At 39.3% G+C, this 18,516-nt stretch overlaps 1 protein-coding gene across 5 annotated transcripts in view; it reads left to right on the top strand.

Moving 5' to 3' along the window:
• The window catches only part of VPS13B (vacuolar protein sorting 13 homolog B), a 482,687-nt gene that overhangs the window by 359,827 nt on the left and 104,344 nt on the right, over positions 1-18,516 (top strand). For all 5 annotated transcript variants that reach the window (XM_075705900.1, XM_075705902.1, XM_075705904.1 and 2 more), the window contains 2 exons: positions 4,923-5,625; positions 14,867-15,004. In XM_075705900.1, the coding sequence (XP_075562015.1) occupies positions 4,923-5,625; positions 14,867-15,004 (841 nt within the window). The remainder of the gene's footprint in view (positions 1-4,922; positions 5,626-14,866; positions 15,005-18,516) is intronic.

The raw sequence follows: 18,516 nt of genomic DNA on the forward strand, positions 1-18,516 counted from the left end.
CTATCTGGGTATGGATTAGGAGCTGACCAAGAGCTTATGGGTCAGGATTAAACGGAGGGCAGGGACAGGTAACATTATAGTGGGGGTCTGCTATAGGCCACCTGACCAAGAAGACCGAGCGGATGAGGCTCTCTGTAGACAGATAGGAACAGCCTCATGTTCACAAGCCATGGTCCTCATGGGGGACTCCAACCACCCAGATATCTATTGGAGAGACAACATAGCGAGGCATAAGCAATCCAGGAGGTTCCTGGAATGCTGATGGTATCTTCCTTCGTCACTTCCTCCTCCAAATGATAGAGGAGCCAATGAGGAGAGGTGCTGTGCTGGAGCCTGTTCTCACCAACAAGGAGGGGCTGGTGGGGAGTGTGAAGATCAAGGGCAGCCTTGGCTGCAATGACCATAAAGTGGTGGAGTTCAAGATCCTTAGGGCACTGAGGAGGGCGCACAGCGAGCTCACTGCCCTGGACTTCAGGAGAGCAGACTTTGGCCTCTTCAGGGATCTGCTTGGTAGAACACCATGGGGTAAGGCCCTGGAGGGAAGAGGGGCCCAAGAAAGCTGGTTAATATTCAAGGATCACCTCCTCCAAGCTCAGGAGCAATGCATCCCGACAAAGAGGAAGTCAGGCAAAAATGCCAGGAGGCCTGCATGGATGAACAAGCAGCTCCTGGACAAACACAAAAGGGAAGCCTGCAGAGGGCGGAAGCAAGGACGCGTAGCCTGGGAGGAATACAGAGAAATTGTCCGAGCAGCCAGGGATCAGGTTAGGAAAGCTAAAGCCCTGATAGAATTAAATCTGGGCAAGGACATCAAAGGCAACAAGAAAAGCTTCTATAGGTACATTGGTGATAAAAGGAAGACTAGGGAAAATGTGGGCCCTTTCTGGAAGGAAAGAGGGGACCTGGTTACCCAGGATATGGAGAAGGCTGAGGTACTCAATGACTTTTTTTGCCTCAGTCTTCACTGGCAAGTACTCAAGCCATACTGCCCAAGTCACAGAAGGCAAAGGCACAGACTAGAAAAAAGAAGAACCACCCACTGTAGGAGAAGATCAAGTTCGAGACCATCTAAGGACCCCGAAGGTGCACAAGTCCATGGGACCTGATGAGATGCATCTGTGGGTCCTGAGGGAACTGGCAGATGAAGTTGCTAAGCCACTATCCATCATGTTTGAGAAGTCATGGCAGTCTGGTGAAGTTCCCACTGACTGGAAAAGGGGAAACATAACCCCCATTTTTAAAAAGGGGAAAAAAGGAAGACCTGGGGAGCCTACAGGCCAGTCAGTCTCATCTCTGTGCCTGGCCAGATCATGGAGCAGATCCTCCTGGAAACTGTGCTAAGGCACATGGAAAATAAGGAGATGATTGGTGACAGTCAACATGGCTTCACTAAGAGGAAATCATGCCCGACAAATTTGGTGGCCTTCTATGATGGGGTTACAGCATTGGTGGATAAGGGAAGAGCAACTGACGTCATCTGCCTGGTCTTGTGCAAAGCATTTGACACTGTTCTGCATGACATCCGTGTCTCTAAATTGGAGAGACATGGATTGGATGGATGCACTGCTTGGTGGATAAGGAATTGACTGGATGGTCACACTCAAAGAGTTGTGGTCAACAGCTCAATGTCCAATTGGGGACCAGTGACGAGTGGCATTCCTCAGGGGCTGGTATTGTAACCGACGTGTAGCATCTTTGTCAGCAGCATGGACAGTGGGATTGAATGCACCCTCAGCAAGTTTGCTGCTGACACCAAGCTGTGTGGTGGGGTTGACCCGCTGGAGGAAAGGGGTGCCATCCAGAGGGACCTTGACAGGCTTGAGGGGTGGGCCTGTGCAAACCTCATGAAGTTCAACAAGGCCAAGTGCAAGGTCCTGCACATGGGTCAGGGCAGTCCCAAGCACAAATACAGGCTGGGCAGAGAATGGCTTGAGAGCAGCCCCAAGGAGAAGAACTTGGGGCTGTTGGTTGATGAGAAGCTCAACATGACCCAGCAATGTGCTCTTGCAGCCCAGAAAGCCAACTGTATCCTGGACCGCATCAGAAGAAGTGTGGCCAGCAGGTCAAAGGAGGTGATTCTTTCCCTCTACTCTGCTCTCATAAGACCCCACCTGGAGTATTGTGTCCAGCTCTGGGGCCCCCAACATAAGAAGGGCATGGACCTGTTGGACTGAGTCCAGAGGATGGCCACGAAGATGATGAGAGGGCTGGAGCCCCTCTCCTATGAAGACAGGCTGAGAGAGTTGGTATTGTTTAGCCTGGAGAAGAGAAGGCTCTGGGGAGACCTTATGGCAGCCTTCCAGTACCTGAAGGGGGCCTACAAGAAAGCTGGAGAGGGCCTTTTTACAAGGGCATGTAGCGATAGGACAAGGGGTAATGGCTTTAAACTGAAAGAGGGTAGATTTAGATTCAATACAAGGAAGAAATTCTTCACTGTGAGGGTAGTGAGGCACTGGACCAGGTTGCCCAGAGAAGCTGTGGATGCCCTATCCCTGGAAGCATTCAAGGCCAGGTTGGACAGGGCTTTGAGCAACCTGGTCTAGTGGAAGGTGTCCCTGCCCATGGTAGCGGGGTTGGAACTTGAAGGTCCCTTTCAACCCAATCCATTCTGTGATTATCATTTAGTGGGTGACATTGTATTTTCAATCCCTGTAGCCAAGTGAAGCATAACCTAAATGCCAGGTAGCTGTAGATGTTTCTGTGGCATAGAGGAGAACAAGAGAATACCATTGTAGTATCTGTAAGTGTGTCATTCACTACAGAACCATCCATGCTTTTCTAAAAAGATCTTTCATCACTGAGCTGATGGCTATGGAGCAATTAAAAATTGCTGTGTTTAGCAGCATGTGCCCAATACTTTGTCTCAGGCAGCATTTCCATGATGTGATATGGCAAGATTGTTTCACAGCTCCATACCTTCTGTCTTCTGCTTGCCCTCAATACATGAGCGATAAAACCGTCTATACCATTTTTGAAAGTGCCATTAGTGCAGGATATGGGTGAAGCACTTTATAATTTACCAGACAGAAAGGCTGAGGTGTAAATAGCCTAACTTTGCTAGGATATCAGGAGGAATCAGGATTTCTTGGCTCACAATATAGTAATTCATTAAAATGGTCTCTAGTTATTTTTACAGAGTCTCCATTAAAAGTGGTATCACATTTACAAGTCAGTGATATGAGTCTGCCATAGAAATCAGCCACAAGGAATTTTATTGGTTATTTGAAAAATATGTACATGAGTGAATCTGAAAAGATTGTAACCAGAGCTGGCAAAAACCTTTTCAAAGAAAATCTCAGCTAGTTAATGGTTCTGTTTTAGGATTTCCTCTGTAATACTTTTTTCGAGCCTGTTCATTCCTTTAAAGAAAAGGAGAGGGGGTTGCTGCCTTTGTTTCATAAAGCACAATATAAAGGAACCTTTAAAAAAAAAACCCTGCTTTTCTTTAACTCCTCCCCACCCCAAATTTCTGCAGTGTATGTAGAATCTATTAATATTGCTGCATAAAACACAAAGTTTGAAGAAATTCAGTAATTCACTGCCATTCATTCCTGTATTCAAGTTGCTGATAAATTTTGTGAGTACTTGTAATTCATGACTGTATTTTTCAAGAGGAAGTTAAGGTATGGTTTGCTGTAGTTTATATCTCCCTTTTCAAAGATTCACTAGGGTAGAGAAGATAAAAAGAAACTATTGAAGTAGGTTCTGGAACAAAGAAATGAAATCATTGAGTCATTGAGTCAATGTGCAGTGGCAGCCAAAAATACCCAACAAAATATTGGACATCATCAGGATGGAGATTGAGAACAAGACAGAAGGCATGGTTTTACTGCTATATAAAACCATAGTGATTCCACTTCTTGAATATTGTGTAGAGCACTCAAGAAGTGCATCATGGGGTTACAGAAGTAGAAAAGGGAAGCTAAAATGATTACGGTGCTGGAGCAGCTGCTTTGTTAGGAGAGACTAAAAAGGCTGGGATTTCCCTGTCACCAGCCTTGGAAGTGTTTTCTTCCTGAAGCACCTCCTTGTCTTGAATATTTCTGTCTCTTGACCTGGTACTACATGGCCCCTGAACACAGCCTTGCAACTTTTTGTTTCACTCTTGCATTTCCTGTGATAGAAGGAGAATTCTTTTTACTGTTTATCAGTGGTGTATGTTTTCTCTTTGAAATGTTTCTATGTGCAATGCTATCTCATGTGAAACCCTGTGAATTTCACAGCCAAGAGCATATGTAGCCTTAGTAAGCTAAGAACTCGTACCCCATCACAAAGACAGTCTTTAGATAAGTGCTGACATTTCCTTCAACTTTGGTGTTTTATATAAGGCAGCTGTCATTTCCATGACTCTTAAGAAAAATATTTTTTCTACAACATAATATTTATACATTTCAGCGTAGAATTTCCATTTAGTCTTTTTGTGATTTTGCAGTAGATTAATATTACATTCTATTTCATCTAATCGTGGTAAAATATTTTAGTGCCAAAGAGGACTTTTTGAGCATCAGTGCTCAAAACTGGAAAACAATTCTGACTAGGTTTTTTATTTACATTGCACTATTTCACACAGATATGGTTTTATATATTAAGCCATAAATTTCTTGTAGATTCTTTAGAGTTTAAAGAAAGAGTTTAAATTTAAAAAAAAAAAGTAATTTAAGCCTAGAAATCATTATTTCTTTTTTTTCCTTCACATGTTCTTTTGGCACTTCGTCTGTTGTGAGTCATCATTTTATTGGAACAGACACCTGCTGTGTTTTCATGAGTGATTACTGTGTTAAAGTTAACTTGGCAGATAGGGTTTTTTTTTTTTTTAATTCTCTTTTTTGACATCATGTTTATATAGTGGTTGTTTGCTGCCACTGAAATGGAAATAGTTGGGATATGGATATCATGAGTTAATATAATACTTTCCTTTGCAGGTTTCCAAACAAGAGCAGAAAAAAATGGATGTGTCTGATGGAGGAACAGTTGAGACTTCTTCCCGTTATAGCGGGGCACAGGACAGTGGAATTGGCAGCGACAGTGTTAAGATCAGAATCGTTCAGATCGAGCAGCACAGTGGTACCAGCCAGCACCGCATTGCCCGTCCTTCCCGCCAGTCCTCCATCGTGAAGAATCTCAATTTCATTCCCTTTGACATCTTTGTTACAGCAAGTCGAATCTCCTTGATGACTTACTCATGCACTGCCTTACCTAAATCAAAATCGGTACAAGATCAGAAGGATGGTGAGAAAATAAGCAAAAGCTCCTTGAACCTTCCAGAAGTGGGCTCAGGTGGCAGCCATGATACCAAGAAGACGGGTCAGCCATGCATTTCCTCTGTCACAGCAGACGATCTTTTGAACAGTAATGTTCCCCTGTCTACTGGGAGAAAAACGGGTCTTTTGTCACTGGAAAGTCTGCATGCTTCCACAAGATCATCTGCTCGACAAGCCCTGGGTATAACTATTGTTCGGCAGCCTGGTCGCAGGGGAACTGGGGACATAGAGCTACAGCCATTCCTCTACCTCGTTGTGTCACAGCCCTCTGTGCTCCTGAGCTGCCACCACAGAAAGCAAAAGATAGAAATATCAGTGTTTGATGCTGGTCTTAAAGGAGTAGCCTCAGACTACAAGTGTACAGGTAAGAGCACTTAACATTCATTCCTGGTTATAACTGTCAGATTAACTGCACTTCTCAAACTTACTGGAGTGGTGGAAAACAGCTGAGAGACTTCTAGGACCTCCTTAAAAATGAAATGCTAAATATACATATTTTTAGGATTATACCCCACCGCTGAATCAAGTTAAGTGTGTAAAATGTTTGAAATTAATTAAGATCTAACCTTTTAGCAACCAGTTCTTCCTGTTCCTCGATACTACTTTCTCATTACCACACTGCGATAGGGATTGTTGCATTTCTCTAACTTCTCAATGTTTTCTAAGGAAGTGAGAGTTGTAAGCTAAGCTGATTTCATAAAAAGCATTTTTTATGACTGGATATCACAATATTTTCCTATATTAGCCTACTGATAAAATTTAAAGGTAAACATTGTAGAAGCACCTGGTGTTTTGATCATAAACTGTAAGAAAATCTTAGTGATCTTCCAAATGAGATCTAATGATGTCATGTTTTTCAAGTTTTCATTCAGCTGCATAATAGGGTTTTGCAAGAATTTCCTTCTCTTAATGAAAGGTGCTTTTTTTTTCATATACAAAGCTTATAGTAAGAAATATCAGAACAACTGTTCAGAAGAAAATATTCTGAAAATTTCTTTTTCTGTCTTATCTCTACTGCTGAAGAGAGAAATCAAAGGATTGCAATTCATTTGTCTGACAGCCAGTACTGGGTGTAAGAATTTAATGAGGTACATCATTACAGAGTATTACCCAAAAAAAGTGTAAATGAGGATGCAGAGATCTGTTGAATGTGCAGCCAGAAAAGTGTGGTGTTTTAAATTGTTCACTGAATGAGAGCTGTAGGTAAAAAACATTGCTAGTTTTTTGTTGCCAGAGTTCATACAGCACACTGGTTGTGAATAGTAGTATACGGTTTTTTGTGCAGCTATACCAAATCTTTGCTGAATGAGATGGTATCTTTTGAAAATTGGCATTAGAATAATGTGCTTATGCAAGAGAGTAAAAATTCTGTTTTTAATAGATCTTAACTTTTTTCAGAAATCTGGTGGAACTTTTAAGAGGGATTAAACAGTGAGGAAGATTAAACAGCTGGAAAGAAGATACTTAAAATAGGGAGAAGATTCATTCTCTGCCATGTTTTCTTTTATCATTCTTCCATTTTCATCTTTCTCTGCTGTTGCTGTCCTGTCCTGAAAGAAACACAGCTGTCATGAATTTGATTTACTCCAGATTCCCATGTATATTTTTTTAAATACTATATAAAAGGCAGTCATTGTAGCAATTAATTTGAAAAGAATTAACAAATCAATTAGCAAAGCAAAGCCTGAAGGAAAGTTGGAGTAGTTGTAAGTTGAAGATCGCAACTTCATTAACTTAGTGTTTTGGAAAGATGCAAAAGGACTTCTTCACTTCTCACATCTGAGGCATTCAAGTGTGTCCTTGTACAAGCTGCCACCACATTACCAATAAACTGGCAAAGTTTTCCCCATTCTGCTCCTATAATTAACTTCTGAAGCCTTCCACCATCTTTTTATCTACAGGAGCAATTCTAGAAAACACAAGCTGTAATAAAGTCTTCCTACAAATTGAAATTGGATCAGAGAGCACAGAAACATGGCAAGTTAAACTAACAAAGATAGTAGGAAGATACAGCCTGAGAGCTCCTTGGTCACCAGCAGTTGTTCAGTGAGACCCAAAGAGGTCGTCTTGGAGGATCAAAGACCAGGGGTCCTGCCCTTTTCTTAGGCTTTTTGTCTCTGTGTCAGGCAAAAGTAAAAGAGTGTGGAGGCAGGAATCAGACATTATATGAAGGCAGAAGTTCTGGTCTCATGCTGCTGCCTTTGTGGGCAGTAGCAAGTACCTTACTCATGTATCAGACGGGATCCTGTGCTTGCTACCAGAGCATTAGGGCTCTTTTGAAAAGAGTTTGAGAGGTGGATCCCAAAGCTCTAGTGCCTAAAAACACCATCCTAAATGTATTGATAAGTTAATGAAACTAATCCACACTAATTCACACAGCAAAATAGGTAGTATAAAGTTTTCATTGCCTCTTGTCTAGGAAGACCTGCTGTGCTTGTAATTGCTTCGTTCAGGATTAATGTTGTCAAACCACTGTAGTAACATGTTAGTTTTTGGAAATTTCTATTTTTCATTTCTAACACGCGCATTTGAGGGAAAATAGCCATGAACTATGTGTTATAAATAAGTGTATATATGTGTGTATATATATACACATTATATATATTGCAAACCATATAATACAGCATCAGGAGCATTGCATGGTGTTTTCTGCACTGCTGCAGTCGATTTTATCAATCACGCCAATTTTTTGTGACATTGTGACTATTGGCTGACAGTTTTATCTGTAAGAGATGTATCATCCAAATGAAGAACAATATAAAGTTTGTTTGAAAGTAGTAAGTTAGCTTCTCTCCCTCTGTACAGTAGGTATGCACTGTATTCCTGTATTTCTCTGTATATCAAGGACTGGAGGGTGGGAAGAGGGCATAAATGATGTTTAATTTACTGCGAATGTTGCTAAAGAATATTTCCAGTTAGACTTTCTAGAAGGCTGCTCTTCTTGTGTCTATGTATGCATGCAACTATCTCTGCATTATCTAAGGTAGGATGGGGAAGAGGACCCAAGCTAAGCATAAAAGATATATTTTAACTAGACTATAAGAACTGATGGAGCATATTGCCCCTTAAAAAAGGCATGTAAACAGTGGGACTAGGCAAGCAGGCCTGATGAAAACATTGTGTGCATTACATGGCATGGTGGAGATGGGCAACAGCACAGCAGCAGCTCAGACGGTTGGGCCTATAACAGCAAATTTCATCACAACCTAAAAAATTGAGACTTGTCTGGGCAAAAGGAAGAATACACGATGTTTGTTATAAAGTTTTATTGGTACTCCTGTGGGGGTGGTTTCTCATTACTTATGCTAATATGGTTAAGCTTACATAGTTAAGCTGTATATGGAATGTGTAGATTAGATCCAAAACATGCTAGTAAAAACTCTGCCATTTCAAATCATCATTCTGTGTATACATATACACCCCATATATGCTGCATAAGAATATTTTAGGAATGTTTTAAAGCATTTGGGAAAATTGTTTTGAATCAATTTTGTTGTGTAATTCTGAAGACTTGACTACTGTTAGTTCAACAGCAGTAGATTCAGGTCTTACAAAATACTGTGCTATTTCTTATGGCTTTTCTTAAAAGAAAAAAACTACAGTTCTGAAACAACTCTCAAATCTTGCAAGGCAGAAGCAAATACAAAATGCTACTGTGAAATTAGGAAGATCTTACTTTTTTAATGGATGTTAGTTGCAAAAAAACCTTTAGGGTAAAGAAAGGCTGGTAATAGTTGGGACCTAGTTATGTTTTCCATCCCCTACCTCCCATTACTGTATTTCTAAGAAATATATTGTTCAGCTGTAAGTCAACAAAGAATACTCTAGAATTTAGAACTGCTTCTAACAGGTAGTTTGTTGAGAGTCTGTTTTATGAAGCTTTAAATAAAATAGGGAAATTGTCCTGTAGAACTGCACCAGCATGAATTTTAAAGAGAATGATAGTTAACCCTGGTCTGGTGACAAAATTAAGCTTACTGCCTTAAGATGGTTTACTGCTTTGAACATGTGTAGAAATGAAGTTTTTAATACTGTTATGAAGCCACATATATTTTATTTGGGACAAGGGGTTTGGTTTTATTTTTGAAAGATTTCAAGTTAATAGAGCTTAAAATTTAGGATCTTGCACATTAAGCTATCACTTTTTTTGAGAGAGCGAGTATTTGCACGGTGACCGAAATACGAAACTTCATCCAAAAAACTTGGCTCCTCTGTCACTAGCTGTGTTATTTTTTGCTTGCTTTCTGAAACATGAAAGAAATAAGAACTTAAGAATAAAATAGGAGGAAATAGGCTATTTAAAAGTTAAGTATTGTTAGTGTGTTAATTAGCAGTTAGTAGCAGCACATTTCTATCAGGCCAGTGTCTGTACGTAGGAGCGTTTGCCTGCCTTGGAGCTAAGGACCTGATGGTTGTGCTTTCAATTTCCTCAGTCCTTCTCTCCAACCAAGTCCACTGGCAAGTCAGTTTGTAAGAGGAGGAGACTTACTAGGTTATTAAAATGTTAGCTCAATTTTATTACAGTTGTGCTAAACCACTTCATTTGTATTTTAAATTATCTTTGTAATTGCACAGCTTGATTGCAATAAGTTAATGGGATAAATATTAAATGCTTAATAAGCACCATTAAAAAGACTAGTTGCTTCCTGAGTTTACTTGTAAGATTCTGTATAAAGAGCCTGAAAGATACTATAAACCAACCTTTTCTTACTCAGTGCTCATCCTACATTTAACAAAAAGGCATCTGCTAACGGTTAGTTTTTGCAAACAGAGCATTGGCCATTTCCACTTAAATAAAAGTGGGTGCAATTGTTTTTAATGTAATCTCATAAGCCGCTTTTATAAATATTTTTTTAAATCTTTATTTGCTTTGTTTCAGGTAATGTAATCCAGATACAAAATTGCCTCATTTCCTGAGCATTGTGCTCTGGGCATTCTTGAAAAATCTTTTTTCTATTTGTTTGTTTGTTTACTTTCAAAGAAGAGGTTGCGGTGCTTGGTTGTTTTAAGGGAGAGAAATTTCTCAATAAATATCTGTTATGCATGGAATTTCTTCAACTTCCGCCAAGGAAGCATTTGCAAAAAACAGGCATTGTGGGGCCATCCAGAATTATTCTTGATTTTTTTTTTTTTTTTTTTTTTTACACCCACGCCTTTGATGGCAGGGGGTCCATGAAGAGCAGATGCAGTAGCTAAGACCACATGTAACCTCTGATCTAATGGAAAGCCCAGGCTGCGTGGAGAGCAAGGCAGGCTGGCTCTGGCAGGAAGTCTGATTCACTGCCTCTGTCAGCCTGCGCTTCCGACGAGGCAGAGAGAGGATTTAAGGCTGTTTCCTAGCATAGCATTGAGGGAGTTCTGCTGGAGTGTCACCTGTTCCCCTCCGAGTATATTTATTGTCCAGTACATCTGCATGCATGGATGTGGGGGGGTGCAGCCCCCACCCGTAAAGACAAGCTGGCCTGGGAATGTACATTCCTCAGGTTACTGTAAGTGCTCATTTTTGAACTTCCTGACACAGCACTTGTGAGTACGCTAGTAGAAATGTTTTCCCACTTGTGTTCTTTAAATTCCAGTGGAAACCATTTTTAAAACAAGACCAAACGTTCCACTTCGGAGTTTGAAACGCAGAGATGATTGCAGCATCGTACTGGCTTTTAAAATTGACTGCAGACCAAAATATGATTCATCCATTGACATAAAAGTGTGCTGCAGACCTCATTTGGTCTGGGTGAAGATCCAGCTGAACGGGGCCAAGTTGCCGGCCTGCACACACGCTCGGTAGCCCTGTCCCCTGCCCGGCAGCTGCTGGGGTGCTGCGGATCGCTGAGCCCCCCATTAAAGCCTCCCACAGGCTGTGCCCCCTGAGCCGCCCTGGCTCTCGGCTACAAACTGGAACAAAACCACGTTTTGGAGAAGGAAAATCTTCAAGATGTGAAATTTCTCCTGCCTCCCTCCTTTCCTTTTCCCTTATTCCCCTTTCTCTTCAGAAGTTTGGGGTTTGCCGTCTGCTGTTCACATAAGGGTGAGGGGGTAGCAGGTGAAATCAAAAGCTTGAAAATTCCAATCGAGTTTAGGAAGATACTTCATAAACTGTGGAAATTTGGAGCCGAGGTCTGGACCTTAGCAAGACTAAAAGTGGCTTTGGATGTCTGAGTGGATTCAAAAACAGCCAGACATGATTTTTTTCTTAAAAAAAAAAAAAAAAAAAAAAAAAAGGTGGGGGGGGTGTAGTGTGGACGTATTGAAGGCCTCAGCTTCTCAGTCTTACAGATTTTAAATTACAGTCTTGGTTGTCAATCTGTGATAGTTGTCTCACCATTTTTCTTTTGCTGCCACAGACAAATTTTTCACAGGGTGTAGAGGATAGAATTTCTGGCCGTCTTCACCGCTCTTCACTTCTCAAGCCTTTCTTTTCTCTCTCTTGGCTTGCTGTGGAGTAATTCTAGCCTCTCCTTTTACTTATATATGTATCCCTTGGGTTTTCTTCAGCATTTTCTTTATACAAATAACTGCAAATTTAAGTGTTGATTTTTGGGAGAATCATAGAAAATGGAAATGGAAATGACCTATTATAATACATTATTCAGACCAGTTCCCTGCTGATGCATAATTGTTCCCTGTTGTATATTTTATAGTGTTCTGTCAAGTGTATTTTTAAACATTCTGAATGTTTCCATCATTTCCTTGAGGGAGAAGAGTCCTTTTTCTAACAGCTCTCCCCATCAGGAATTCCTCACTTTTCAGCCTAAATTTTCTTTTTCATTTGATGCTTCTCTGACGATTCCTATGCCCTTGGCATAGGGACTGATTGATTGATACTGTTTTATTCCTTTCCTGATCCTTAATCCTATGAAAATGCATATGCTGTTTTCTACCTCAGTAGGTATTTTAATCCAGACACGTGTATTTCAGTCTTTTGACCTTTGATATAAATGAATTTGTCTTACCCAGATACGTTTTATAGCTCCTATTTGGAACTCCCTTCAAGTTTTTGAGATATACACCAGCATAGTCATTTTTGAAACCTCTGGATTTTAGCTTTCTTCTCATTATGTAAAAACTTATTTATTGATCCATGTCTGGCATGTTTGGATGTACAGTCAAGTCTGTTACCCAAGTTCCAAATTAACCATATGCCATGGGCTTGGAAGCACTCAAACTAGTTCTTTGCATGGCCCTGTGGGATTGTTACCGATGCAAAATTGTGTCAATGCAACTACCCTGCCTCCAGAATTAGCTCAGTTTCAGAATAACACAGTTTCACTTGAACTAAAAAAAAATGCTTGAGATCAGTAAGGCCAGTGCTGGGTTAAAAGTAGTATATTTTGTTGGACTCAGGCTAATTTTGTGCATTGAGGTTTCTTTGTGTTGCATTCCGAAGCTGTAAGTTCTGGAGTCCTTCTCATAATTCATGTATCCCAGTCCTGCAGTGCCCCCGGTAATGAAGAGGTGACGGTGCTGACATGACAGAGCAAAATAATCTCCCGAGAGCCCCATGGTTCCTTTATTTTTTTGATTCTGTGCTTACGTTCTGCAATTCCCAGTGCCCCGAGGGCAGTGTTTGTATAGCTAATGTATTATGTCACGCGAGGATTTTCTGCTATGTAAGTTGTTTTCGTCAGAGGTATTTTCATCTTTAAACAGCTACAACTTTGAAATAATTATTAGGTATTATATAACATAAACACATCTTAGGATAATAGGAGTGCCTGTAAATGTATTCTTCAAAAGAAATGTTTGACTAAATTTACTGAATTTTCTGAAAAGCTGGTGGATGATCTAGGTTGCAATATACAGTATGTGATGACATCTTTCAGAAATGAGGCAAAATAATGGCATATTGCAACATTTTGCTCCATATTGGTGCACCTAAATGTTTATACTTCTGAAGAAACAATAACTTAGAGATCAGTTTAATTCAGTGAAGTTCACTGCACAACGTTCAGTAATTTTTACAATGCTGTACAGTATATATTCTGAAAAACGTTAGCAGATTACTTATTTATGATGAGCTACTAGCACAAAACAAATTATTATGGTATAGATCCAAGTCAGAGATAAAGTCCTTGTTCAGAACAAAAACAAAACTGTACTTCGGAAAAGATGTGTACTTTGGTGGTAAAGATTTTTTATTATTATTATTTTCAGCCTACTAAGCAAACTCCAGACACAGGAAGCAAGATATTCCCTAAAGCAGTTACTACAGAAAAGGGAGTGTGCCACACCATTCTGGTTAATGTAATTAAAGGAAAGGGCTAAGAACCATAAAAATGTAGAAATTCACATGGAAAATATACAAATCTGTTGTATGCAGTGACAGCTCTTAAATAACTGTTGAGAGTTGACTTTATAAATGTGTAGCGGGAATAAAGGGAAGGGAAGGCTGTAATGTATATGCCATGCAGTACAAATACTGCTGTAAAGTCATTGCCTGAAAATTGATCAAATAAAAACAGAAGAATGTGCTAACTTTTGATCTTTTCTGTATAGATCTAAAGTCATGATCAATTGGTTTCAGTAGGTTCTTTGAAATCACATAAGGGTTCATATGTGCCAAGTTTTATATGAATCACATGATAAGGTCAAGAAATACAAATTCCAAAGCTGACTTTATATACCCAGTCCACATATGACTGTGATACCACGATACCATATGTTGACTATAATAGTGGGTGTGTAAATACTGTTCTTGAAAGGAATCCATTCAGTAAAACTCAAATAAAGCAATTACAGCAGGTTTTAATTGACTGAAAATGGGAGAGAATAACATCAAGGAAATCTCCTTAAATCATTAACGATGAGGCAGACGTTCAATAGTTAACATAGCAGTCTTGACAATAAAGAATAATTGATTATTTAGAATTTAAGGACTGTAGTGCCAGAATTGAGGACAATTATAATGAAGGTCTTGAGTTGCTAAAAGATTAAAAAGCATTTTTACAGTACTGTTTTTGCCATTTGTGATATATGAAAAGTGAAGACAAGAATAGCACTTGGAAGAAATGAATTTTAATGTACTATTGTAATATTATAAACTGATCAAAGGAATACAATTCAATGTGATATGCAAGAACAGCTACTGATTAGCTCTTGGGTGAAACACCAAAGAGAATGATATAACCACATTGTCATTATGCTCTATTGCTGGGATCTTGTCTTTTAGGCTTTGTCATTTATCTTTCCATTATTATTCTCTCTACCTGGCAATGAAAATACAGTCTAGAAGTAGCAGGTTTTGAGCACAGATTCTCTTGTAATCGCTGCTTAAGTGTCATCGTAATTAAAGCTAAAATTATGTGCTATTTAAAGTCATCTTCTGGTAACTGATGTCTTTTACTCATATTTTACTTGGTATTTTTGCAGGTTTTCTACATTTTGTGTAATTACAGCTTTGCCCTCTTGCGTATGTATGCATGCATTGTTACACACGTGCATCTTGTCTGTAGGCACAAATGCTATGTATAATAGTAGTATTATGAATATTATTTACTGTGTAACATTTTATACTTCTGAATTTTATTTAATCAATTTTGTATGTAGCATTTTGTTATGTATCATATTCTTGGAATATCATTAATGACTATGATCATTATCACCTGTAGATCCTGGGAAGACTCTACCAGAAGCTCTGGATTATTGCGAGATTTGGTTGCAGACAGTAGCAGGAGAGGTAGATGTTAGAAGTGGTATTCCGCCACCTCTTCTCGCTGTGCGAATTAAAGACTTCCTTAATGGACCAGGTAAGCATTGCACTTGAGTCTCTGTTTTCTAATGTAATCTATTTGTAGATATGCACACATAGACACACACATTAGATTATCAGAAAAATATTGTATTCCTTGCTAATGAATGTGAAATCTTCCTCCAGCGGTTGTCCTGAGTTGAAATCAAAGTTGAGGAATAGTCAGTCCTGGACCAGTCATAGGTTTAAGGTCTAATTATTTATTTTCTTCCCAAAGTAAATTTAGAAATTTTACTCCTCAAGAAGGCTGAGGTTGGCAAATTTCCAATGGAATGAAACCTACCTGCTTCTAGCCTTAGAACAACTGAAATTTTATTACAGTTATGTTTATAAAAGCTGACTTTTAAAATGTTTCTGAGGATTTTTATAAGCCGCCTTCTCTTGGGTTCTTTGGAATCTGGATACCTGGCATTGCAAATTCTTATCATCTAAAGTGTTGATACTGTAAAATTTAAGAAATAGCTATATTGTGTTTCTTTAATTAACACAGAATATAAGTGGTGTAGTATGAAGGTTTATTAGCATTTACTTAAAAGAATGTGACTTGAAGTTTCACTCCTAGAGTGTCATAAACTCCCGCAAATTGAAATGTGTCATCCATTCTCTATTTTGTGAATTATGCATTTATAACTACATAACTGTGTAGAATATAATTGAGGTTGTATTAAAAGTTAGAAAATACATTTACATTTACCTGTGCCTTCATAAGTAATTTCTCTTATGCATATTTGTTATAATTTGTTGAATTGCGTAACTTCTTTTTTTTTTTTTCCCCCCTGAATAACCTTACTTCACTCAGCACACAGAATGAGCTGTTATCAGTCATTTAGTGAGCAGCCCTTCAATATTGGGTTTTCCTATTCATACAGTCTTACAGCACACTGTCTAAACCTGGCTCTGCAGCAGAATTACTTCCTCTGCGTTGCTTACTGCTTTAGGATCTGAGCACTACAGAAATACTAATTTACCTGCACAACCCTACCATGGGTGATGAAATAGTATGCCCTTGCCATTTCACGGAAGGCAACTGAAGCACAGGGAAATTAAAGGTTTTCCATTATATTAAGGTTACCGATTTAAAACGCACAATTTAGTTTTCCAAGGTACTTAAAAATACAGAAATTTAGATGTTGGAAACACAGTTCATATTGTCTTTGGATGAAGCAGTAATCACTTCTGCATATCAGCCCCCAGGACATCAAATTGAGCAACCAGAGAATGAGACATACATATTTACCCACTGAGTATAAATACTGTGGTCAAGTAACTTCAAAATCCATTTTTTGCACCCAGGCAGGAAAGAGTAAAGTATGTGAACAACCTCATCATTGCCCCTTTTTTGGTTTTCTGTGCTGCCTTAAAAGCATTATTTTAGGAGAAGATTTTAAAACCACCTGACAATGCAGAGCTTTTGTTATATTGATCCCTCTTTGGCTTCGTTAATAGGACTTTGAACCTTCAGACCTACTGTATGTTCTACTGCCATCTGAACTAAAGGATTAATTGATAATAATAGTAGATTTTCATTCAAATCATGACTAGCACAAGAGGGGTAGACACACCTACTATCAGTGGCCTTTTGGTTACTGCTGCCAGACTGTTTTCTTTTATATTCCCCCACCCCCCCGCCCCCAATTTTTTGTGTCCTGTCTCCCCACATCTGGAAGATTCCCATATTCCCAGACCCTTCATCTATGCATTCCCCTTTTCTCAAGGTTCTTGCTGTAGTTCCCTGGCACAGCCTTTATATTTAATTTATTACACAGCTGAAGGTGTTTCCTTGATGCTCTCCTGTCAGTAGGACAGACTTCTAAGCTAGCAAACACAGAAGTCGGTACCAGCTTGCAAGGTATATATTCACAAGTAGTTGAAGTGTCTACCCCATTCTCAACAATTCAGTCAGATCTCAAATCAGTGTTAAATCTCTCCCCTCCATGGTATATGGCTAAATAGAGAACTGAAAAAACATAAATTAATGCATCATAAACTTCGGTCTGTTTATTCTCGCAAAGCGTATAAAACTTCAGAGATTTCCTCCAGGATCTCTTCTTAGCCCAAAGGCATTTCTTTATCATCTTTTTGCTGCTAAATGGAACTATCATTACACATGACTCAACAGTAATTACTTTGAATTTTAATGAAGTGTTTTGCTGGTGTAATATAACAAAACAGCTCTGCATTCCTTCGCAGACTTTTTTAGTCTCAGCTGTTGCCGCTATGAGATCTTCTTCAAATAAACTAACCTTTACCAAGAAGCCTTCCCTGGGGGCTGAAGGTTTCGCTGGATGAGTAATGGAAGGTGCTTTCCGCATGTGATTGCGTCAGAACCGCACATGCAAAGAGTTATGAAAGCTTGACAGCTCCTCAGCAGGCTACTGGAAAATAAGTTACTAACTCTCCTGGGGGGAAAGAAGTCCTCTAACCACAACTTCTTCCAGGCTGAGGTAGCTTGGCCGTCAGCAGGCCTGGAGAAAGTGTCTACATCACCAGATCCTAACTAAGCTGGCAGTTGTTCACTGAGGACAAGAACCTCAGCAAAACTCCTGAGAGCTCTTGTAAGGTCACCAGACAAACGTTATTTGTGGTGGGAGACATCACAGTTAATAAATTGAATAAATAAATGCACTGCTGGAGTATGCTTACGTTGCGGGCCTCAAAGGCCTACTCTTTTTGGCGAACATTTGGCAAATAATGCTGCTACTAACTGGCATATTTTCTAAGGACACGCTGCGTGTTTTCATATTCCTTTATGTATATGTGGTTTATAACTGCAGTAAGTAAACTACTAAAGTGCATTGGATGCAGTAGTAGGTGCTACCTGTTGGGTACAGCTGACCTGCCGTTCTGAAAAGTCAGCACATTTTTAAAAGCTGTGCCTATGCAGACAAAAATCTGGATGTAGCCTTTGGGATAACCATACAGTTTCCTGTATAGATTTTAAGTGTTCAAAGTTCAGTGGCTTAATTGTAATGTCATTTTTCTTACAAAATGCTTGTTGGTGTGCTGAGGTTAAATGCCAACTGTAACAATCAAACATGCCTATGTTTTGTGATGCAAACTACTATGCAAGCAGTTAAAAGAAAAAATCTGCAAGTGGTTCCCAGTGTTTGCTGTTAGATAAAACCGGTACTCGTTGTAAATAGTTTGTCAGCTGAAGTAGATAAGTAGATAGTGTTCCATAGAAAAATCGTATGGTTTCACCACACAGGAAACCAGGTTGTCAGTCCATATTAGCTCGGAGATCAAAAAACTACAGCAAGTAGCTAAACTTGGAAACCACTAATTAAATGAGAATAACAGGATACATTAATGCACTTCTTGCGACATGAGTTGATTATTTTGTACATTTTTGGCAACTAAAGAAAAATGATATTTCTTCCAGATTTAAGGTAATAGGATCCTAGGAGAAATAAGCATTCATCATCAGGCCTGTGGGAACAGACCTCAACTTTAACCCCACAATGTATTAAAGGACTATTCTTTCTCTTTCTACAGTAACTAATTATTATT

Source organism: Pelecanus crispus, chromosome 2 (genome assembly GCF_030463565.1).
Source record: "Pelecanus crispus isolate bPelCri1 chromosome 2, bPelCri1.pri, whole genome shotgun sequence".
Classification (NCBI taxonomy): Eukaryota; Metazoa; Chordata; class Aves; order Pelecaniformes; family Pelecanidae; genus Pelecanus; species Pelecanus crispus.